We start from the raw sequence: 25,239 nt of genomic DNA, 5'->3' as shown, positions 1-25,239 counted from the left end.
GACTGATTCTTTTCTGAGGTACAAATGATCTGTTTTTTATTGTCTCAACCCTAAAGACTTAACATATAGTTTAAACTACTCCTTTGGTGTAACTCACTCTCAGCCCATCTTTTGGAAAATACACATCAGTGATACTGAAGCTAAGCCCTAAATAATGATTGTGTAAAAAGGGGAAAAACGAGAAGAATCTGAGCATTGATTTATCTATTAAAATCAATTCCTTGTGAATGCACTCTGTAAACACATCTTTGACTTGATGATTGCATATTCAGTTTCATATTTTGCATATTTGACAGTCAGTTGACATAGCTGACAACTATAACCATATAATTATCTGTTATATTCATTATTCTTCAGCTCGGTTTTAATTTTTTTTATATGAATCACACACAGAAGTCAAAATGTTAAGTCCTTAAGATTTAGTCTGATCTTTTCTACACATCTTTAATTAAAGGATATTTTCGATACATAACCTTGTTTCTTCATACTTCTTTCTCCTCTATAAATAGAGTAAGGCAAATCCTATTATGTTGAAATAACTAGCAGTTTAACTACTTCATCAAGATAACAAACTGAAGAAAAAAAAAAGTCTTGTTAAAAAGCACATTATTAAAAACAGCTTGTCATTTGCAAATGTGAAAAAATATCAAACACACTGCAATCAGTAATTCAGAGATTTTTCCTTGGAAGGTTCCATTTCAGGTTTTTGTTTTGTTTAATTTGTTCCTTCAATGAATTAAGTTATGGTGTTTAGTACAAACTGTTTTACCTACTCATATCCCCAGAAAATGGGGGCCAAACAACTTCAACGTAAGTCCCAGATCAGTATGAATAATCGTGAGAAGATGTTTGGATTTTTTTTTCTGTTTATTTGTTTTAGAGTCCTATTTCCTTTGGCATTTTTCTTTAAATTCTTAATGGTAACTTTTGAGCTATGTAAGGCAGTGAACTTTCGGGTAAGTTACATTCTTGGTACAAGTGAACATATTTTGGCTTGCAAATCTCATAATCACTGATTGATGTTGAAGTTTAAAGAATACTATCAGGAAAAAAATGCTGGTAGCTTTTGAAGATGGACAGCATTCTTTGTAAGGCTGGCTTACATGCAAAAAGAGTCCCCAAAACTTTTTTCAAGGCAGCTAGGAAAGTAGAGTCATATAATATGAAACACAGGCAAAAAGATTTATTTACCAAATGAGCACGTGAACATTTCTCTACACAAGCTAAGATTTTCAAAGGGATGCACTGTGGATGCAAGGAGACATGGGTGCCCATGATCCTTTGAAAATCTCAGCAAAATTTAATTTTTTTTTCCCCCATGCAAACAGCCAAAATCTCTAGATGCCAGTTTCTACCATGTGGGAATTCATCTCAGCTATAGTGGATGAGTAACGTGGTGATAGTAAACACTAAAAGATAAGCATGAACAGTGACAAAGCAACCTTTTTCATTATGAAACGCAGACTTAAGAAATCTTTGTTAAGTTGGGCCACTAACCAGAGCTAGATCAGCATGGAAGAGGGCTGCATCAGCTGGCCCCTCCTCCTCAAATGACTGGGCACTGTAGAAAAAGCAATCTTCCTTAGCAGAGACATAGCCCTCTTCTGGTGAAAGCTGCAGAAAGAACGAAGCTCTGAGTTGGATTGAGTGGCCAGGACACAGGGTGTTCAAAGTGCATTATGTGAGGGAGGTTTAGAGTGGTAAATCAATTCCAAATGCAGCAGAGTTCATTTCAATCACAGTTATACTGTTGAATAGATAAAGAGATGTGTTTTTTTTTTTTTCCAAAATTATCTGAATTGATTCAGCTTCACATGTCACTTTAGATGCTCAAGTAATAAGAAATACTTATCCAGCTATACCACAGAACCTACAGGTTAGTCTAAATTCATTCTCAATTTCTGCTCTTACTAAGCATTTATTAGAACTGCCAGAGCTGCTATGAGGAGACAGAGCCTAACAGTGCAGGCCTACACAACCTCCCAGGCTGCAGAATATTCTTGTTCAAAGGAACACTGAATCCACTGCCTGTATTTTAAGGTGGTGTCTGCCAGGTCTAACAGCCTCAAGAGGACAAAACACAATCCTCACTGCAAATCAGCACCTTTTTCCAACATAATTTGATGTTAGGTTCACTCAGCCAGTATTGCAAAGAAGCCAGTGATTACTCAAAATGCTTACTTAACTGGTAAAATCATACGTGCCATATTAAAGTAGAAATACAGAATGTTTACAAAATTCCAGGAACAGAGACAGAACAACCATGAACGTTCTCTTTCAGAATGCCTTTTTAAGTAAGACAATGTTGATTTGCAAGACATTTTAGTGTGTGACACACAGTCCCCCCTATAAAAATAAATCTCACAAAGAAAGTTTAAAAAGTACCTCTTTACTATGAGAAGGAAAGTTTCTATGAACTTAAACATTAGCCATTCCCTCCTACCCACTTCACATGCACTGAAAATGAAAATTTGGTATCTGCATCCACAAGGATTACAAGATTGTCATTGTGTAAAAAGCAAAAATGAACTGAAAAAAATCACTTGGCCTTACAAATACAGCGAGACTGATCTTTCTACATATAATCTCGATGGCATTCTACTGATTTGAATTTATAGACAACAGGGACACTAGTCCATGCTCCCACTTTGCTAGGGATAATTCAGGAAGATACTCTCAGTGGTAGCTGTGAGGTAGATTTTTTTAAAATTCACTGACCTGAGATGTCACTAAGGAAGTATACAGAGTTTAGAAATCACAGGAATCTTTCATTAGTTGTATCCTTACATAATCTTGAAATTGATGTTTATTGTCCTGGCCAATCCCCTATATTCTCCTTTATTTGTAAATCATGACACTTCCAGATGCAAGAGAAAGAAATGTGGAACAGACGTTGTGCAAATAAGCGCTCTTACCAGCCCTCAGAATGCAGAGTACATTATTAAAATATAACCATACGGATGCAGAACTGCACAGCATCCATACTGACACAATATCTCCATAACCCTAGGTCTTCTATATCTGGAGTTCTTTGTTACCACTGAAAAAGACAACATACAATCCAAATCTTAAGGTTAATAATCTCCCTCTTAAAATTTATTAGGTATTTTTGCCCCAGAATGGCTAAAGAAACGCAGTTATTCAACCTCATTCTTCTAATTGCTAGAGACTCCTTTCTAAAATCAAGCCCAGAATTATTTATGGCTGTACCAAAATAACCAGCAGGTGCTGAGATACCTTGAGACTATTTACCATTCTTTAAATTAAGTACGTAGTCTGTATATTAAGACTGCATACGTGCTATACCTATAGCAGACCAGATCTTATGAAGTAGTGCAGTAGGCAAATTCCAAAACATAAAACTGTCTTTATGTCACCACCTTGCACATTCAGAAAATCTTGTAACATGTACAAAATTATGTCTAGCACCTTGCAGCCCTGAAAGTCTGTGCTGGTTGTAAGATGCTTCGCTGTTTCTCTGCTAGGAGACCAGCGTGCTAGGTACTGAAATCACCACACCTGTCACACACTACGCAGGCCATTCCTGCATGCAAGGAATCTCATACATATAGTCTTCTGGATTTCGTGTGTCACCTGACTGTATTCCAAAGCACAGAAAGTGTACACAGAAGTCAGGATCATTATGTATCAGCTTAAATGACATGAAAATTATCCACAGCGCTCCCAGATCCTTACAGGCAGTGGTTTGGCAACTCCTATTTTAACTGTTCCTGTTGGGGCTCCTTTCAGTGCTTGCACTGCTTCCTCCAGGCTGCCATTTTCCAGGTTGATATCATTGACAAACATAAGCCGATCTCCAGGAAGAAGTCTGCCATCTTGCTCAGCCACACCACCGGGAACTAATGAGCGAATTACAATTACAGTGTTTGCTGGGTCGACAGGATCCTAATTGAGTAAAAGGAAGAGAGACATTTCATTTTATTTACTCTATCTTGGTAGGCTTATTTTATGCATCTACTTTTAATGACTCACAACACAGCCCTGCTCCAGATGAACCCTCAGCAGGAACGCATAACCCTGTCCATACAGCTGTACATTTATGCTTCCTTCTGTTTTCCATTCCTAAATGTGAAAATCTTTTCTAGGTGATGTTCCATCACAAATCTCCAGCATAAAACACTGTTAAATTGCTGAGTGCAGTATGTACTGTAATGAGTAACCACACCAAAAATGTAAATACTTCCTACTGCTATGACACTGTGCAGACCTCATCCTCTCTTACACTTAGCTCTTTGTGAATAGACATGGACAGTTCAGACAGGGGAAAGAAACAATCTCTAGTGGAACAAACAGCTTATTTCAAGAATTACCATGTACTTCATGGCACCAGATCTTGCTCAGCTGGGAAAGCACATTTAAAGAGTAAAGTTCTTGTGTGTGCCTAATCAAATGCTTTACAAGACAGGAACATACCAACAGAGCAACAAGGCACAACAAAGTCATTTTCCTTTCAAAAAGAAAACCATTTTCAAATCTGCATCCTGTAATGCACTGATATTTTTATAAATAAGCTAACATCAAGCTCTATGAACAGGAAAGTATAATTCTTTTGTAACAATCATAACAGATACACCAACTTGCATAACTCTTATAGAAATTACATTCACAAGGAAGATCATTAGATGTTAATGCTTTCAACACATGGCAATTCACTTGCGTGCATGCACAGAAAAATATGAGACATACATAATAATGTATCAGCTTTACTGACAGCAAAGGAAAGAGAAAAGCAAACATCTACAAACTGGAAAGCAACTGTAACAATTTGCCATGCCAAAATGTACATCTGAAAGGATGCATATCATAAAGGCAGCAACCAAAATCGCAGGAATTAGAGACCGCTGAAAGGTAATGTGAGAGAGAGGGGCTGAGAGAGGGAGTGGGGGAGAGAAGACCCTTAACACATCAGGGCAATTAATGCAATAAAGAGAATGCCATGAGGAAACAAAACTTTACAAGTTGAAATATAGCTAGCATTGCTGGACATTGTGCTTGGACCTGAATACTTTCCTCACTATTTTAACAAGTATTTTTACTGCTATTTGAGATGATACTGCATGACATATTTTTTGAAAAAAATCACCTTTCTAGTGTATGTGATTCTTATGTCCCCCAGAGTCTTCCCTGGGGTAAGGAATAATGTACTCTTACCACAGGCCTGCCATTGTATAAAACATCAGAAATACAAAATTAACCTTCACTTTAGTCACTGTCCATGGAAAATTAATTAAAAATTGGATGGAAAAAGCAAAACACAAGCATAAATCTTACTGTAAACTTCGTTTATTGTTCACAGTCTTAGATGAAAATAGAACTTTTAGAAACAAACTGAAATGTTTTAACCCCATCTCAAAGGTGAGAACACAGGACACAAACATTACAATATCCCCCCCACAAAAAGGATAAGTAAGTTTCTGAACGCTTCCTGTAGGCCTGTAGGATATAACCAAACTCACAGTTGTAAAACATACACAACAATTTAAGGTATTTCCAACAACTCTTAATAAACAAAATGTTTTAAATAACCACATACACAACCACATTTTGTGTCTACACTTCAGAAAAAGGTAAAGCAAAAATATGCTTTAGTTTGTGCTGATATGGACTCCAAATACTCAGGCTCAGCTATAGTGTCTCATTTAAGAGCATTAAGAGTAACACATTAAATCATAACTGCTGTTTCATAAAATGAGTACTTGACTATACCTATATCCTTCAGATTAAGGCCTGTTTGGACACCTACCTGGGCAACCTGCTCTAGGGAAACTGCTTTGGGAGGGGGGTTGGACACGATGATCTCTCCAGGTCCCTTCCAACCCCTACAATTCTGTGATTCTGTGATTACTAAACTACTCTGCTCTTCACAGTTATCAGCGTGCAAATGCAAAAAATACCTCTGGGGCATAGATTATTTCTAAGCAACGCACCATGGGAATAACTTCCACCTGCAAGAGACCTCCAGATGCAAAGTACAATGTGTATACCCCTTAGGGAAATGATCCAGCAAAGACCTGCTAGACCACCAAACACTCAGGCAAAAACTTGTGCTGACCGGAGGGAAAGTTACCTGACTTTGATCAGAGATTAAAAAATATCCACTGTGACAACTGGAAACACAGGAGGAACATTTGTTGTATCCTGACCGAGTGGAGGCAGGAGACAGGCACTCAGCTGCTCTGACACAGGGACACAACATGAATGACACCTTGAGATGTCCGGGAATTTTCAAGTCAAACACAAAATGAATGAGAATGTCTAGGCACGTCCTAGGTAGCAGCTAAGCAAGGGATTTCAGAATTACAGTTCTGGATTTTGATAAATCCTGCTTTAAGAATGTAAGTCCTTTATTGGATCTTTCTCTTAGCAAGGGCACCCTCACTGCAGGTGCAAAATACATGGCAAGATGCCTGAACATTCTAAGATGCATACATCATTCATTATAACTGAGGCACTAGAGGTTCAGCTTTCCCAAGAGACTAGTGTTTTACTGATTACTTATTTTTCTGGACAAGTAAAATCATTACCATGAGAACCTGTAAAATCACAGAATCATAGAATGGTTTTGGTTGAAAGGGACCTTTAAAGATCATTTAGTTCCAACCCCCCTGCCACGGGCAGGGACTTCTTTCGCTAGAACAAATTTCCCAAAGCCCCATCCAACCCAACATTGTACACTTACAATAATGAGGTATCCACAGCTTCTTTGGGCAACCTGTCTCACCACCATCATGGAAAAATCTCTTCCTTATATCCAGTCTAAATCTACCCTCTTTCAGTTCTTTTTAGAACCTGGGATGCAACTGATCAGGTCCTGTGGTCTTGCGTATGTTCAGGTTCCTCAGGTAGTCTCAAACCTGATCTCTTACAATAGCTAGGTCTCCCTGCCCCTCTCCGCCCCCCTCCCCCAAGTCCTTGCCTTGAGGTTCGGGGACTTGAGAGATGTGGAAGGAGTGATTTACCAGAGAAAATGAGGAAAAAAAAAATGTTAAGCACCTCAGTCTTCTTCATGTTAGTTGTCACTAATTCTCCCATCTGTACAGGGGGCAAATTCTCTATAATTACCTTTTTCTGGCTAATGTAGCTGTAGAAGCCTTTCTTATCATACTTCACACTCCTTGCCAAATTCAACTCCAACTCTGCATTAGTTTTCCCGATCCTATTCCTACATATCCAGGCAGTGTCCCAGTATTCTTCCCAGGATACAGGCCTCTGGCTCCACTGCCTATGCATTTATTTCTTTCACTTTCATTTGACCAGGACGGTCTTTACTCAGCCATACTGGTCTCCTGCCCTCCTTGCCTGATTTCTTACACATAAGAATCAAGACCTCTTGTCCTTAGAGAACTGCCAGCCCTGTTCTCCACCTCAATCCTTGAGGGCAGTTTCCTCACCATGGAGTCCCATCCACTAATTCCTCAAACAACTCGAAGTTCACTCTCCTAAAATTCAGGGTCTTGATTTTACTCTTCACCTGGCCCACATCCCTCAGGATCATGAATTCCACCAGGGCATGGTCACCGCACCCCAGGCTACCTTGATCTCTCTAATTAGTTTATTTGCATTGGTAAGCAACAGGTCTCTTAATGCTACTCCTCTGATTAGGCTATCTACCTCCTGCATTAAGAATTTATCCAAAAGTCTCCTGAACTGCTTACAGCTTGCTGTGTTGCTTTTCTAGTAGATGTCAGGGTGACCAAAGTACTCCAGCAGGATTATAGCCTGCAAGCACAACACTTCCTGTAGTTGAAGCAAGCATGCTTCTTCAACAGGTTACCCTTGTTAAGGTGGCTTGCAGCAAACTCCAAACACGAGGCTTCTTTTGTTGGCTTTCCCTCTAATTTTTACCCATAACCTCTCAAATTGCTCATCACTGTTTTTCAAAGTCAGCTCTGTGCAGTCAATCCTTTTTTTTTTTAACCAAACCAAACCAACCAAACAAACAAAAAGCCACAGAGGGCACCCCCCCCCCCCTTGCCAGTCCCTTCTGAGCAGTTTATAGCCATCAACCACAGCATTCCTATGACATGATTCATCCCACCAAGTTCAAGTCACAGTGATTATAAGTGATCAAAGCTTTCTAACTGCATGGTGGCTTCCAGCTCCTCCTGTTTTTCACCCACACTGTGTGCACTGGTATAGAGGCGCTTCAGTTGGGCTATTGGCTGTGCAATCTTTTAAGATGAATACACCTTAATTCCTTTGAGGCATTTCAAACGTTTTCCTGTTGGTTTCTAATGCATGAGCAACTCCTGGTTCTTCTTTATTACTCGAAACCGAATCCCTTTCCCTCTTTGTCTAGTTTAAAGCTGCCCTCAAAGTCTGGACAGCTTGTTGGGAAAGACCCTTTTGCCAGACTTGGCCACACGAATCCCATCATTATTCTTAACACAGTAAGAGAAATAAGTAATGTAGCTAGCGGGATGCCTGCCAGTAGCGACATCCATTCAGCTTTACTACATTGCCTGGTTTCCACTAACATTTACCACTAAAATACTTACTTAGATCATATTGCAAGATCTAAACAATACAAAGTATTGAGTTTCCTACTCAAAGAAAGGAGTACAGAAGTTACCTGGTAGTCCAGTATGCTAAATCCAAGACCCATACTCCCCTTCTCCAGGTCAATGTGCTGTACTTCTGTTTCCCACATTGCCAAAGAAGAGCTCTGCACCTCTTCCACACTCTGAGATTCATCAGCCATTTCCAGAGTTGTTCCCTCTGTGTCTGAGGAGCCAATGAAACCAAGTTCGACATGAGCCTGGGAAAAAACAGTGTATGTTCACCAACTCCATAGAATGTAAATGTTTGTGAATTTGTAGAGACTAAATTCTGTTCACAAAAAGAAAGATAAAAACTAAGTGGTGTTTCTCTAAATATGAAAAAAGTGCAAACAGTTAACAAAATTATGTTAAGTCTAGCACAGAATTCACATATTCTTGTAACAAAATATCTATGATGCAAGTATATGAAAACACTCCTTGGAGACAGTATTTACAAAGCAGAACTTCCATCAAACTAAAAAGTTCAGAAAGCCTCATTAGTGTATGTATCAAAATATAAAGGAAATATCTGTTATTAAATGGTATGTCTAAAAATGCCTTGATCTAAATATAGTAGCACTGACAGGAGTCAGAATGTTTGAAAAAGGAGGACACAGACACATATAGACGTATGTACATACACACAAGTGTACGTGTTTTTTTCTCTTCCCTTAGTTTCATAGCAAAGCTTAGCAACAGTAAACTCAATTCTGTGTCTTGCCCAGAAGTCAGAACTGAGCTTATTTTCATACAAATGCTATTTTTTTCTTACACTGTAGGCCATTTCTACATGTTTATCACATCAGACAGCCCAGAGCTTCGAACTTGGGAGTGACAGAAGTTTGTCTGTCAGGGAGTGCATGCTCAGGCTTGCTCAACTCAAACCCAGAAACCTAGCTTCAAACGTAGATGAAATATAAAGATTCTAAAGACAATGCAGTTCAATTTGCTATACCCCCACAGCCCACATGCAGAACAAAAATCAGGTATTTGGGTACCGTGTCTCCAATTTTTCCCTACCAGTATGTTTATCTTCTGGTTGGCCTAAAGTACAGTTGATGAATACAATTTGTCTTTTCCTACTTATTTGGTTCCAAGTCCTAAAATATTAAAAGAGACTTCTAATCTTGTACAAGATCTTTACATGTTTTTCCTCAAGGAAACAGTCATTTTCTTAGTAATTTTTATTAAAAAATACATATATACATACATATACCTTTTCTGTGAGCTGAACCTCAGATAGACTTAGACCATCCAGTACTTCTGGGTGACTGATAGGGGGAGCCACTGGACGACAGCATACCATTGTCACCTTAATTGGCAGTTCTTTCAAGATATTCACCACATCCTTGTGGTTTTCTCCAAGCAAAGAGATCTCGTTCACCTCAAGAATGAAAGAATGCACAGTGTTTATAAGAAGAATGAACAAAAATGAAAAAAGAAACAAAAAAACCACTAATTGTCTGATTTTTATGAAAACATTAATAGATTTTCAGCCCTCCGCTTCTACTCAATTTGGTGCTCAGAATCAGCACAAGGATATGTTTTGAGCTGAATGGAGAGTCTCATAAATTACACGATGCCATCTTACTAAACACCTTAGAAACCCAGTGTAAAATTCAGAATATACAAATATGAAAACAAACAACACTAGCAGATTTGCATAGGAACTGGCATATTAAGCATGAAAACAGATAAAACATGTAGATTTCTTGCATTCATGTGAACGAAACTCACATCCTAATTCTAAGAAAACAATTTAGAAAAGTAACCAGGTGTTTATTCCCTTCACTGTATAGGGGTATTTCTAGATGCTTTTGCAGGGTATTCTTTTATCGTGACTTTCAATTGTATCTGAAATATCAGCTATGAGCTGAGAAATGCATCTGTGCAGATGCAGTCACATAAATATGTGTAAGCACACATGAACAGCATGCACAAACACTTCCAGTAATGAGTGGTATGCTGTTAAGATATCCTACATTCCCAAAGTTGTAACCTGTGAGACGCAAGTCACTTCTCAAGAATTCTACTGAAAGCAGACTAAAATAGAGCTGAACTTTTTCTTACTTCCAGAAGCTCATCTCCACTAAACAGCTTGCCACTTCGTCCAACTGGCCCTTCTGGTAGGATAGATCTGATAAAATGATGCCCCACTGTAGCTTCAAGGCTTATCCCTAGTCCGCTGCTTTCGCTGAATTTGCTAACTACAGCCACCTAAAACAGATTTAAAAACAAAGTTACTTTTGACATATTGAAAGCCATATCTGCTACCTCCAGATTCAATTTACATACAGTGAGGCGATAATTCCTGTAGGGAGAAACTAGAAATACTGACGTGTAATGCAGACTTAAAACTGCAAACAAACGTGTCAAGTTACTAATTTCAGTTTTTCGGTAACACAGTAAAATAACAGCAGCAGCTTAAAAGAAAGAATCCAACTTCCCAACAGGATGACAAGCACTGAGAGGATAAAATAAATAGCAGATAAAAACTAAAATCTACAGGCCACGTTCAGTGTAACCTACACAATCACTAGTTATTAAGACTATCCTGGAAAGGAAACTATCACTGTGGATTCACATAGTGTCCTCCAGGAACCATGACAGACAACAAAAAAACCATATGTGAAATAACATGACTATGTTGCCCCGTGTGTGGATAAAGAAAGATATCAAAAGGAACTTCAGGGGATTGGGGCAGTTACTGGACAGAGCGAATGTGCAGGTGGTGTTTTCCTCTATCCCTTCAGTGGTGGGGAGGGATACTGAGCACACCTGGAAGGCCCAGCTGATCAATATGTGGCTGAGAGGCTAGTGCAGTCGCAGGAATTTTGTGTTTTGTTTTGTTTTTTTTAATCATGGGGAGGTTTACTTGGCACTTGGCCGGACAGCTGCCGATGTGTCCTACCTGTCTCACAGGGAGAAACTGACTCTAGCCTGGGAGCTGGCAGCACTCATCAAGAGGGCTTTAAACTAGGTACAAAGGGGGGCTCAGGGGGAAATAAGACTCGATAGAGATGAGCCTGGGGGAGCAGTCTGGGTTGGGGGTGAGGGCAATTGTGCAACTGAAATCCATCTCCATCAGTGGTGGTCGGGAGCCTTCTTGGGCAGAGTGACCATTCCATGATAGAGTTCTCTATTCTTGATGAAGTCAGGAGAGGGGGGTCAGTACCTTGGACTTCCAGAGGGCAGACTTTGAATTGTTCAGAACACTGGTAGGGAGGGTCCCTTGGGAATCAGTCCTGAAGGGCAGAGGGGTCCAGGAAGGCTGGACGCTCCTCAAGAAGGAAGTCTTACAGGCACAGGAGCAGGCTGTTCCCATGTGCCATAAGATGTGCCAGTGGGGAAGAAGACCGGCATGGCTGAACAGGGAACTTTTGCTGAGTGTCCACGAGAAAAAGAGAGTTTTTGTCCAGTGGAAAAAGGGACAGGCAAGTCCAGGAGAGTACAAGGAAGCTGCCAGCATATGCAGAGAAAAAATGATTCACAGATTCACAGATTTCTCTAGGTTGGAAGAGACCTCAAGATCATCGAGTCCAACCTCCGACCTAACACTAAGTACTCCACTAAACCATATCCCTAAGCTCTACATCTAAACGTCTTTTAAAGACCTCCAGGGATGGTGACTCCACCACCTCCCTGGGCAGCCCGTTCCAATGCTTAATAACCCTTTCGGTAAAGAAGTACTTCCTAACATCCAACCTAAAACTCCCCTGTCGCAACTTTAGCCCATTCCCCCTCGTCCTGTCACTAGGCACGTGGGAGAATAGACCAACCCCCACCTCTCTACAGCCTCCTTTCAGGTAACTGTAGAGAGCGATGAGGTCGCCCCTGAGCCTCCTCTTCTCCAGGCTGAACAAGCCCAGCTCCCTCAGCCGCTCCTCGTAAGACTTGTTCTCCAGACCCCTCACCAGCTTGGTCGCTCTTCTCTGGACTCGCTCGAGCACGTCCATGTCCTTCCTGTAGCGAGGGGCCCAAAACTGAACACAGTACTCGAGGTGCGGCCTCACCAGAGCCGAGTACAGGGGCACAATCACTTCCCTCGACCTGCTGGCCACACTGTTTCTTATACAGGCCAGGATGCCGTTGGCCTTCTTGGCCACCTGAGCACACTGCTGGCTCATATTCAGCCGACTATCCACCAATACTCCCAGGTCCTTCTCGGCCAGGCAGCTTTCCAGCCACTCATCTCCCAGCCTGTAGCTCTGCTTGGGGTTGTTGCAGCCCAGGTGCAGGACCCGGCTCTTGGCCTTGTTGAACTTCATGCAGTTGACCTCAGCCCATCGCTCCAGCCTATCCAGATCCTCCTGCAGAGCCTTCCTGCCCTCGAGCAGATCGACACACGCACTTAGCTTGGTGTCATCTGCAAACTTACTGAGGGTGCACTGGACGCCCTCATCCAGATCATCAATAAAGATATTAAAGAGGACCGGCCCCAGTACCGAGCCCTGGGGGACTCCACTAGTGACCGGCCTCCAACCAGATTTGACTCCATTCACCACAACTCTCTGGGCCCGGCCATCCAGCCAGTTTCTAACCCAGCGAAGCGTACGCCAGTCCAAGCCCCGAGCAGCCAGTTTCTTGAGGAGAATGTTGTGGGGAACGGTGTCAAAAGCCTTACTGAAGTCAAGGTAGACCACGTCCACAGCCTTTCCCTCATCCACCAAGCGCGTCACTTGGTCATAGAAGGAGATCAGGTTCGTCAAGCAGGACCTGCCTTTCATAAACCCATGCTGACTGGGCCTGATCGCCTGCTTGCCCTGCAAGTGCCGCGTGATGACCCTCAAGATAATCTGCTCCATGAGCTTCCCCGGCACTGAGGTCAAACTGACAGGCCTATAGTTCCCCGGGTCTGCCCTCCGGCCCTTCTTATAGATGGGCGTCACATTGGCTAGCCACCAGTCAACCGGGACCTCCCCCGATAGCCAGGACTGCCGATAAATGATGGAAAGCGGCTCGGCCAGCTCCTCTGCCAGTTCTCTCAGTACCCTTGGGTGGATCCCATCCGGCCCCATCGACTTGCGCACATCCAAGCTCCGTAGTAGGTCGCCAACCATTTCCTCATGGATAGCGAAGGCCACATCCTGCTCCCCATCCCCTTCCACCAGCTCAGGGCACTGGGTGTCCGGAGAACAACCGGTATTGCCGCTAAAGACTGAGGCAAAGGCGGCATTAAGCACCTCAGCCTTTTCCTCATCCTTAGTAACTAGGTTTCCCCTCGCATCCAGTAAAGGATGGAGATTCTCCCTAGTCCTCCGTTTCGCGTTGATGTATTTGTAAAAGGATTTTTTGTTGTCTTTAACGGCAGTAGCCAGATTGAGCTCCAGATGAGCTTTGGCCTTTCTAATTTTCTCCCTGCACAGCCTTGCTACATCCTTGTAGTCCTCCTCAGTGGCCCGCCCTTTTTTCCAAAGATTATAAACCCTCTTTTTTCTGCTAAGCCAGAGGATCCATGCATCCATGCATCCATCCAAGCCAGCATCCATGAGGATGGCCAAAGCCCAGTATGAGCTCAACCTGGCCACTACGGTCAGCGATAACAGAAAATGTTTTTATAAATATATTAATGACAAGAGGAGGGCCAAAGAGGATCTCCATTCTTTACTGGACGCAGGGGGGAACATGACTACTGAGGATAAGGAAAAGGCTGAGGTTCTTAACGCCTTCTTTGCATCTGTCTTTACTAGCCAGACCACTTATCCTTGGAATACTCAGCCTCCTGACCTGTAAGTCTGGGATGGGGAGCAGAAGAAACCCCCACAGTTCAGGTGGAAACAGAGACCTGCTGCTCCACCTGGACTGTCACAAGTCCATGGAGCCAGATGGGATCCACCTGAGGGTGCTGAGGGAGCTAGTAGATGTGATTGCTGGGCCACTTTCCATCATCCATCAGCAGTCACAGTCATTCAGGGAAGTCACTAGAGACTTGCTAACGTGATGCCCATCTATTAGAAGGGTCAGAAGGAGGACCTGGGGAACTACAGGCCTATCAGCCTGACCTCGGTGCCAGGAAAGGTGATGAAACAGGTCATCTTGTATGCAATCACGCAGTGTATGAGGGACCACTGAAGGCTCAGGCCCAGACAGCATGGGTTCATGAAAGGCAAGTCCTGCCTGACCAACCTCATCTCCTTCTATGACTAGGTCACCCACCTGGTGGATGAGGGAAAGGCTGTTGATGTACCTAGACTTCAGCAAGGCCTTTGACACGGTCTCCCACAGTATTCTCCTGGACAAGCTGGCAGCCCATGGCTTGGACAGAGACACTCTTTGCTGGGTTAAAAACTGGCTGGAGGGCTGGGCCCAGAGAGGGGCGGTGAATGGAGTGAAATACAGCTGGTGACCAATCACCAGTGGTGTTCCCCAGGGGTCAGTGTTGGGGCCCATCCTCTTTAACATTTTTATTGATGACTTGGATGAGAGAACTGAGTGCACCCTCCGTGAGTTAGCAGATGACACCAACTTTGGGGGGAAATATCAATTTGCTGGAAGGTAGGAAGGCTCTGCAGAGGGACCTGGACAGGATGGGTTGGTGGTGGTTTTACCCTGCTAGGCAGCTGAACTCTACCACAACCCCTCTCTCACTCCCCCTCTTCAGAAGAGGAGGGGAAGAAGAAAAGGAAAGAAACAATTCACAGGCTGAGATAAGGATAATTTAATTAAAAGAAAATATAATTAATAAGGAAAAATATTATTAAATTATTTAACTAAAGGGAAAAAGGAAGAGACGAAAAAAACAACAAGCAAAGGCTATGTGGAAGTGCAGAGGAAAGAAATTACTCTCTACTTCCCACAACAAGCGATGCTTGACCACATCCTTGAAGCAGGGCCTCAACGCACATAGCTGTTGTTTGGGAGGACAGATTTTTCACAACGAGAGCCCACCCCTGCCTTCTTTTTCCTTTTTCCACATTTATTGTGGAGTGTGACATCATATGGTATGCAATGTCCCTTTGCTTGGTTTAGGTCAGCTGCCCTGGTGATGTTCCTTCCTCACCTCTTGCCCACACCCATCCTGCTGGCTCTGGGGAGGGTTGGGGGAATCCTGATGCGGTGCTAGTATTGCTCAGCAGTAGACACAATACTGGTGCGATCCCAGTGCTGTTCTAGCTCCAAGTGCAGAGCACAGCACTGTATGGGCTGCTGCAGGGAAGGTTAACTCCATCCCAGCCAGACCCAGTACAAGGTCAATAGGCAGAGGCCAATTGGATGAGGTTCAACATGGCTAAGTGCCAGGTCCTGCACTTTGGCCACAACAACCCCATGCAGTGCTACAGGCTTGGGGCAGAGTGGCTGGAAAGCTGTGCAGAGGAAAAGGATCTGGGGGTGTTGGTCGATGCTTGCCTGCACATGAGCCAGCAGTGTGGATTTTGGCCAAGAAGGCCAACGGCATCCTGGCTTGTGTCAGGAATAGCGTAACTAGCAGGACCAGGGAGGTGATCGTCCCCCTGTACTTATCTCTGAGTGAGGCCGCACCTCGAGTACTGTGTTCAGTTTTGGGCCCCTCACTACTAGGAGGACATCGAGGTGCTGGAGCGTGTCCAGAGAAGGGCTATGGAGCTGGTGAAGGGCCTGGAACACAAGTCCTATGAGGAGCGGCTGAGAGAACTAGGGTTGTTTAGTCTGGAGAAGAGGAGGCTCAGGGGAAACCTTTTTGTTCTCTACATCTGAAAGTAAAGTGTTGGGAACTGGACGTCAGCCTCTTCTCACAGGTAACTAGTGATAGGACTAGAGGGAATGGCCTCAATTTGTGCCAGAGGAGGTTTAGGATGGAAATTAGGAGACATTTGTTCCCAGAAAGCGCAGTCAGGCATTGGAACGGGTTGCCCAGGGAGGTACTGGAGTCACCGTCCCTGGGGGTGTTCAAGGAGAGGTTGGACCTGGTGCTTAGGGACATGGTTTAGTGGGTGACAGTGGTAGCAGGGTGATGGTTGGACCAGCTGATCTTACAGGGCTTTTACAACCTTAATGATTCTATGATTCTACAATTCAGATTCTGGGGCAAGAACAACTAGAAAAACCTTTTAAGTACATAAATTGAAACACACCCAATAAAATATGATCCATGCCAAACATGGAAGAGGCTCTGCATGCTCAAATTTGCATTTTTGTAAAAACAGGACAAATGTCTGGATCAGGGTAGAGTGAGGTAAAAACTGAAACTTTAATCACTTATAGATATTTACATATTCAAGTGTGAAGTGTATGCGACAATAATATCTAATTGTACATACTTTTGCACAGACTAATACTTTGGCATATAATTTTGAAATAAAGTCCTAAACTCAGATACTGCTTTACAGCTGTATCTACAGAAAATGTCCCATGTACTATTTCTATTGCTGTATCAAACAATTCATTCAGTATGCAGAATGGGTAAGAGATTTAAGGCACTAGCTTGAAATTCTGGCTAATCAAGGGAGCTTTGAAGTTTACCTTAAATATTACTTTTTCTCTAATACACACTTATCCCCATGAAGGCAGGAAATCTGTAAAATGATATCCAAAGACGCCGTAACCTAAGACAGTTGTGATTATTTTACCAGAATCACTACAGAAAAACATGATAAATTTTGCATATGGGTATAATGTAAAAGCCTCCCAACAGATTAAGGAGTATATATATTATCTTTATAAATAAATAAACAAATATAATATACACATATTTTTATCTGTATGCTAGCAACATAATACGTGGACCAATTAAAGGACACTTGATAATAATCACAGTTTACTTACCACTATTTCATAATTTGAACCCATAATCCTCTGCCACTTTGCCTTTGTAGCCGCTTCTTCTGTAGTAGTTAGCTGAAAATCTAGAAGTTATGTCTGAGATTACTATGACAAAAAATAAAATGTTCTGTCTAACCCTATCTCTGGTAAAGTTTAAGCACCACACAAGATTACACAATCACTCCATGATGCTAACACTCCTATATATGACTAAAAATTTGACATATTCTTTCTCACTGGGTTTAGGCTTACCAGTAGAAAAACCTGCAAAATCGTATTAGATCTCAGCCCCCGAAGCTAACTGTATTTTGAAAGAAATGAAGTTCAGTCAAGAAGTGTGTCTTAAAGGACTGGGAAGAAAGGACAGATTTAAACCATCCTCAGTGTTGAGTGACGTTAATGCAACCTTACATGAGAAAGGATTGAAGTGGGCATGAAATAAAGAAATTACATAGATGCCCCTCACATTTGTTAAATTAGACTGGTGGGCTGATCAGACTGATTCAGTGGGACGGCTGAAATATTTACAGATGCAATACTGAATCCTGCTGCTTTTGGACAGAACCTACATTTTACAAAGAGTATCCAAAATGGAGTAAGTTTCTAAACAAAATGTGGAGATTTTATATTTTCAAAACTCAGAGTATGACCATAAAAGATCTTTTAAACCTGTAGGCCCTAGAGGGCAGTGGAAGAACATAAGCTGTAGCTCCTTTTTAAAAAAAAAAATCCAAAAAATTAGGTTCAGATAGATGCACGCATATAATGAGAAATAACTAGCAGCTGAAGAGCTGCAATGAAATTCCTGTTGGAATGGAAGGAGGGGAGAAAAGTCATGATGCTGTGAAAAATACAGTGACAAGCTAGGCAGCAAACTTCAGCAGCTCTTAACTTGATTGAATGTTTATCTGCAATCTGAATAAAACAGAGAAATGATTTTCTCCTGCTCACTTTTCCCTCATTCAAACTGTTTATATTTTAAGGCAGGAAACAAACAAACGGAAGGAACAGTATTTAGATAAAACAGCACAGCAAATTTACTGGAACCCTGTATATTTAAGGTCTGCAGTCCATGCTGTGCATACAGCAAGTATCAAAATAAACTCTTTGTATCTAAATGCTAATCATAGACAAAGACTAAAATCTTTATTCAAAGATTAAGTTCTGAACTCCCACTGATTTTCTGTAAGAATTTAAGGTGACTAACAGCCTCAGACAGTGTCATAAATCCAGACATCGCTCAGAAACATTAAAAATAAAGCCAGCTGCTTAGGTGCTGTGCAGCATTCAAATATGACAGTACTTCCTCAAAAGCAGAGACCCTGAAGTATCTGAAGGGAAGGTATTAAAAACAAAGTTTTCAGCTATCTAGAATAATGGAAAGCAGTATTTATGAAAAGATACACCAAAAAGATACCTATTAGATCACACAGATGCTTTTCAGCTTCTCTAGCTATGGAAGCAAGGAGATATTAGAAAACACATCACATGCTGTCTCAATGTGGAAAATATACGTCCACATTGGACATTTGAAATGAGGCAAAATGCCCTAACATCTCAAGGGGAAAAGGAAATACCCATTACAAAATAATAACTTCCATAAAAGACATGGGAAAGTCAGAGCGTGTCAGTGCTCCAGAATTGTCTGAATTTCAAACGCTAACAGAAAACACAGACTGAAATGAATGCAAGCTAGGGAATTTGTGAGAGAGAAACTTATCACAAAAGATAAAAGTCCTCAAACTTTAGCTAGATAGCTGCAAGGAATTGGAAAGATAGGGCATGTTGAGTTAGAAAGAGAAGGCATATAGGGGAATAAGGAGGCCAAAAGGTTTAATGAAAAAGTTCAAGTGGAAATACACAACTACAATAAAAAGAAACATGAGCATGTAGAAAGCAGAATGCTTTATGTGACATCTTTTGACAAATAAATGCAATTGTTTTCAGACATACACAGTAGTAGTGAAAGACAGTATTTGACTTACAGCACTCAGGAGTACACACACAGTACACACTTTCATGTATGATTACTTCCACTTTCTAGTTGTAGATCTTCAGTTGCATAGCACACAGATGACAGAAAGGCACACAAAACAATTGACCTTTGCGTAAGCACAGCAAAGTGCATTTTCACAGAATAAAATATTAAACACTGTGAACCTGTTTCTTGTTGTTTAATGTCCTCTCCAATGTTTACTGCACTGGGACTACATGGCAATGATGGAGATCCCTGTTCTGTTTCACTGTTATCTGGAAAAAGAAGAAAAAAGAACTTTCAGCTATTTTATGCATTGCCATTTTCACCAACTTCACAGGCATGTCTCAGAGCACTGAGACAATGTCATACAGGGAACACGTTAGTACATCTTTCAAAATCTTATGCAAATTAAGGATTATGCCTTAATCTATGAGCTGTAATATATGTTATGGACTGGTATCAGCAGACATAAGTAGCTGAATAGGTCTGTGTATCATCCAGCCTCCATGTAGATATTCTTTCAAGATCTGGCACGTATACTTCAAGATGTGCACAGTTAAGATTAAGCTTCACTAATTGGATCTCATCAGCAGCAAAACTAATATTCACCATGGCTTCTGAACTTTGTACACAAATGTAATAAATACCCCATCAGATTATTAATAACCTCTACATATAACCCATTCCTCTCACACCGCCACCTCGTGACACAGACATGTAAGAGTAAAAGGAACTGAGACTTGCTTTTCCCAACATGGAGGATATCTCTTTGCCTGCTCTTCAATGCCACTATCGCCCTTCAGCACTAATAAAATACTCACTGCCTGCTTACCATTCAAAGACCTGCAGGATCAAAGTCTTGAAGGAATTCAGCCAAGAGTGCAGTGCAGAGCTTTCAAGGTTTACTTTGAAAATGTAGAAAATAATACTACTGTTTCTAAAAGATTAATCAAACCATAGTAGACCAAATTCTCCCCTCATGTACAGCAGCTCTGCCATCAGGAATAACTATCCAGAATGAAACTGACCAATTTTATTTCTAGTTTGTCATTAAAAAGAAAAATATTTCAAGTCAAATTTAAAGCAAAGCCAGATTTAATTACCTTTGACTGTGCCACTATCCATTGCTTGTAACAGTAAGTCCCTTTCAACAGCAGCACTGAACTCCTCCTGGGGCTGAGTATGATTTTCCTGCTTAAGCCCTCTTCTGATCAAAGTGAGCCGAACTGTTTGTCCTGTATGTCGCAAAACATCAACTGCTTGCTGGTTAGTAAAACCCTGAAGATTCGTTCCATCCACCTGCAGGATTAAGTACCTTATTAGCCAGCAAGACAACAACCAGAAAAGTAAAAAAATTAATGTCCAGGGCAAAGTAATGTCATGATAGTACAGCATCTGTAAGAGCAAAAAGCAAGTGGAAGGACAAGAACAAAAACGTGATGTTCGGCACACCAGGCATTTTCACTACAATACCCAAAAGCTAGCTACCAACCTGTACGACAGCAAAGTGCATGCCTGCCATGATGGGGCTATGCAGATAAACTCTGTGAGGTGGAAAAGGGCACAAGCAAGTGCTGTGTGAGGTGCTCTGTGCAGCCTGCCTGCCTGATCCAAACATCTCCACCTCCAAACAGAAAACACATGGCAAATGAAACACAGCCATGGCTGGGACAGCTTGTGAGAGGGGCATAAGGAGGGACACATTCATTCACTGTCATAGGGAGAACTACAGAGCATAGCAATTCTGGAGTCAGGTAATCTCAGACGCAGGGAAGTCTACTACTGAACACTATGAAGCCCAATTACCTTATCACTCTATCAGCTGTCCAGATGTTATTTACGGTCCAGTATTTTAATGCTTTAGGGAATATAAATATGGCCTCTTCTGCTTGAAGTTATCTCACTAGCTCATTAACTCAATCTCGCTTTCTGAAACTCAAGAAATGTTTTGGAGTTGCTCATTTTCATCCCATTGTCCCTAGTACATATAACTTTTCATTCTCCTTTCTGCAAGCTCCATATTACCCTACTCTTTCTACATCTCACGCCTTGGAATCTGTAATTTTTGAAAAACTTCGAAGCAATGTTACATCCCCTTGGCCCATTAAAGTTTAGGTCTATGTATATAGCACACATCCCATTATTTTAATTCTTCTTGCATGAAGAATGACTCCTCTTACATCCTTAGTCATTTTCTTGTCCTTCTTTGAACTACTTCCAACTCCGGTGCCCTTCTAAATAAAAAGTAATTAAAATGAGCTGGGACTATTTATTTTTTTCTGCCACAATTAAGTAAAACATTTTTAAAACATTTATTATCTTTTTGCCTACAGTCATCTAAAATCTTTTTCTCCCTCTGCATCTGCAGTAGCAAAAGAAATCAAATTTCGCATCGATTTGTTTCAGCCATTTGAACTCAGCATTTAAATCATTATAAAAACCATACATACTTTCACAGACAAACATGAAGGCATATTTATACTAGGAGACAGATCACAATTTGTTAGTGCTGCCTTCACACAAATGCAAGTACATCTAAGACAGACACAAAAGCATGGTTCCTTCATTTATGACCCAAATTTTCACCAAAAAAGCAACATTTTATGTATGAAAATATTTTCTTCTTTCTCCGACCATCTAAAATTTTAATAACTTTAGAAATGATTTTGAAAACAGTTGCTTAACTTGTATTAAACTTTGAAACTCTGCCTTATCAGTTTCAAAGCTCCTAAACTTGTAAGATACACACATACTTGAAAGTTTCCTTAAAAAAATAGTTACATAAAGGTAGCAAAATCAGAAACATAATCTAATTGAATACTCAGTCAAAAGACAACTCACCATTTCAATGCCAATCTTAAATGTTTTAAGTATTACGTGAGCGCTCCTTCACAACTTGTATAAGTACAGAGCTTGGCAGACAAGTATTTTCATTTCTTTGTTTACTTACAACTATAATTTGATCTCCCACGTGGATTCTGCCATCATGTTCAACAGCACTGCCTTTTGTAATGCTTTTCACAAAGATACCAGAAGGTTCTGGGATGAAAAAGCAGAGCAAATAAACAAATTTATTAAGGGAACATTTTAAATAATGCAACAATCACCTACTAATGTCACCAGCCAAAGGAAGAAAAAGAAAGAAAACCCAATCTTGAGGTAAGACAAGGGAAGAATCACCATGAAAGTACATGCTTTAAGTAAAACATTCCTAAAGGGTAAGTCTGATTAATGTCAGCTTGCAATACACCTGATTTTACTCAAAATCTTTCTACTCCAAATTTACACGGTTTACTGCAAAAGAACAAAAAATATTCTAACAATCTAATCTAAATGTTAAAAACAACATTGACAAAAAAAAGTCTCTCTTACACTTGGTTAGATTTAGAATTACAGGGCAGAAAGTTCAGGTTGAGTGTACTAACCTAGTAAATTCTGTATTTTCTATGTACTTAGTAACTGCTTAAGAAACTGTATGCTTGGATAAACAAATGCAGAAAATTATAAACAGGCAGGACTACAATGTTTGTTTGAACCAGCTCTGAACGACAGCTTTAAGTCTATTTCATCCAATAGTAAAACAGGCACCAAAGCAAAAGAAAAATGAACAACCAAAAAGCCATGTATTTTAGACAACTACTGATTTTAAATCTGAAGGTAAAAGTCACATAAAAAACATCTATAGAAAAAAATCAATTTGAGAAAAATCACAGTGCAATTTGAAGTAACTTCAGCTACGGAAAGGGAACATATCTGGACTTTCAACATCATTATTCACATTATTATACATAACATAAAGAAAAATATTAGCATGAACTGCCATGAAATCAGGTCTGATGGTCACAGGCCTGTTATGTTTGTTTCAGAAATCTTAACAGAATTCCATTCCTCTCAACCAATGTTCTAGCTCTGACTAACAAGTAGAACCAGAGAATGGTTTGGGCTGGAAGGACCTTAAAGACAACCCAGTTCCACCCCCCTGCCATGGGCAGGGACACCTCCCACCAGACCAGGTTGCCCAAAGCCCCATCCAGCCCGGTCTTGAACACCTCCAGGGATGGGGCATCCACAGCTTCTCTGGGCAACCTGTGCCAGTGCCTCACCACCCTCTGAGTGAAGGACTTCTTCCTAAAGTCTAAAATAACCTTTTTTAGTTTTGAAACCTCTCCTCCTTGTCCTATTATTACACCCCCTGACAAAGAGTCCCTCCCCAGCTTTCCTGTAAGCCCCCTTTAGGTAATGGAAGGCCTCTATAAGGTCTCACCAGAGCCTTCTCTTCGCCGGGCTGAATAACCCCAACTCCCTCAGCCGGTCTTCACACAAAAGGTGTTCTAGACCTCTGACCATCCCCGTGGCCATCCTCGTGGTCTTGCTGCAACAGGTCCATGTCCTTCTTGTGCTGGGGGCCACAGTGCTGAATGCAAGGCTCCAGGTGAGGTCTCACAAGAGTAGAGCAGATGGGGAGAATCCCCTCCCTCACCCTGCTGGCCATGCTGCTTTTGATGCAGCCCAGCATACGGTTGGCTTTGTGGGATGCAAGCGCACACTGCCAGCTCATGCTGAGTTTCTCAACAACAACACCCCCAGGTCTTTCTCCTCAGGGCTGCTCTCAATCCACTTTCCACCCAGCCTGTATTTGTGCTTGGCATTGCCTCAGCCCAGATGCAGGACGTTGCACTCGGAGTACTTCCAATGGGAAGATAAGGCATGACAAAATGGGTTCTAAGAGCTGTCAAGATACGTCAGTGTCTACACAGACATGAAGACTCATTTTTTACTTGGCCTCGATATGACAAATCTTAGCACAAAGGAATAATACATCCCTGTTTTGCTCTAATGACTGTATTCAACGTAGGAAGAATAAGACAACGAGTATATTTAAGTCATGAGATTGACAATTTTCCCTTTTTTCTTAATTTGTTGTTTTCCCAAGTTTTGTAAATAATTAAATGCCTCGTCTTCCTAGTTTCCAAGCATTTTCATATCCTGCAACAGCTGTATGGTAAGATGACAAGCTGTTACTTGCCAGTGTGAAGAAAGATTCGACTACAGTTCTCATTGTCCAGCAGTTTCATTGCTGCTTCTGTCACAGCAAAATTGTTTTTAATTTTGACTTAATGATTACGTAATGTGAGGTACTTAATTAGTGCTGAAGGCACAAAGATTTTCTACTGCAGTTACATGCAGCACAATAATTTAAGATCTAAAACTGCTGATACTCCAACACTGCATCAGTCAAAATACACTACCAGATCTACCACGTTCTAGAACTTAATTTGCCTTTTAAAGATTTTACTGAAAGATGCTAAAGAGAGTACTTAAATAAGCTGTAACCATCCTATGCTACAGAATAGATTGTTAAAATTTAATTCACCTTCTAAAAGCCAATTAATTATGTCTATAAACTCCAATGTATCTATTGATACATTTTCCTAACAATACGTACATGGGTAAGAGTCAAAACAACAGCTCTTTGAGAAGTTTGATGATGCATCTGACAACTGGCCCTTCACAACAGTATTTCACTTGCCAAACCCCTCTATGGAGGCCTCGCAGAGTTCTGGATCATTTTTCTGCAACTTGTAGTTGAAATTACAAAGTAAAAAATACGCAATTGTATATGTACACTGATATGTTTTTTTTGTTTGTTTTTTTTTTTTGTTGTTTGGTTGTTTACAGTAGTGTATTTGGAAGTCAATGAATAAATTAATCTAAATCTGCAACAGCCCAAGATAAAAAAAACACAACACTGAGTATAACCAGAGTTCACTGAGAAGAATTCTTGATCTGTCAGCAGTACTATACACTTAGTTTTAAAAAGCATTACTAGTAATACTTGTTAAAAATCATCAGAATACTAATATATTATCTTGTAAGGGCCTTTTAAAAATGAAACTGTGATTTAAAAAGATCAGCCAGTTCTTATAAAAATGGCTCAATCTATTTTAGCAATGTTTTTCA

At 41.0% G+C, this 25,239-nt stretch overlaps 1 protein-coding gene across 36 annotated transcripts in view; it reads right to left on the bottom strand.

Annotated features, from left to right (window-relative positions):
- The window catches only part of MPDZ (multiple PDZ domain crumbs cell polarity complex component), a 105,433-nt gene that overhangs the window by 51,475 nt on the left and 28,719 nt on the right, over positions 1 to 25,239 (bottom strand). For 24 of the 36 annotated variants that reach the window (XM_083817332.1, XM_083817365.1, XM_083817334.1 and 21 more), the window contains 9 exons: positions 22,229 to 22,317; positions 20,382 to 20,577; positions 19,461 to 19,550; positions 17,304 to 17,383; positions 10,632 to 10,778; positions 9,778 to 9,945; positions 8,594 to 8,779; positions 3,697 to 3,906; positions 1,498 to 1,614 (listed from right to left, as the gene is read on the bottom strand). In XM_083817332.1, coding sequence (XP_083673458.1) covers positions 1,498 to 1,614; positions 3,697 to 3,906; positions 8,594 to 8,779; positions 9,778 to 9,945; positions 10,632 to 10,778; positions 17,304 to 17,383; positions 19,461 to 19,550; positions 20,382 to 20,577; positions 22,229 to 22,317 — 1,283 coding nt within the window. The remainder of the gene's footprint in view (positions 1 to 1,497; positions 1,615 to 3,696; positions 3,907 to 8,593; positions 8,780 to 9,777; positions 9,946 to 10,631; positions 10,779 to 17,303; positions 17,384 to 19,460; positions 19,551 to 20,381; positions 20,578 to 22,228; positions 22,318 to 25,239) is intronic. The other 12 variants (XM_083817341.1, XM_083817361.1, XM_083817353.1 and 9 more) reach the window with 1 other exon arrangement.

This window comes from Anser anser (assembly GCF_964211835.1).
Source record: "Anser anser genome assembly, chromosome: Z".
Lineage (NCBI taxonomy): Eukaryota > Metazoa > Chordata > Aves > Anseriformes > Anatidae > Anser > Anser anser.
The sequence above is the reverse complement of the archived record's forward strand: the minus strand, read 5'-3'. Positions and strand labels throughout refer to the sequence as shown.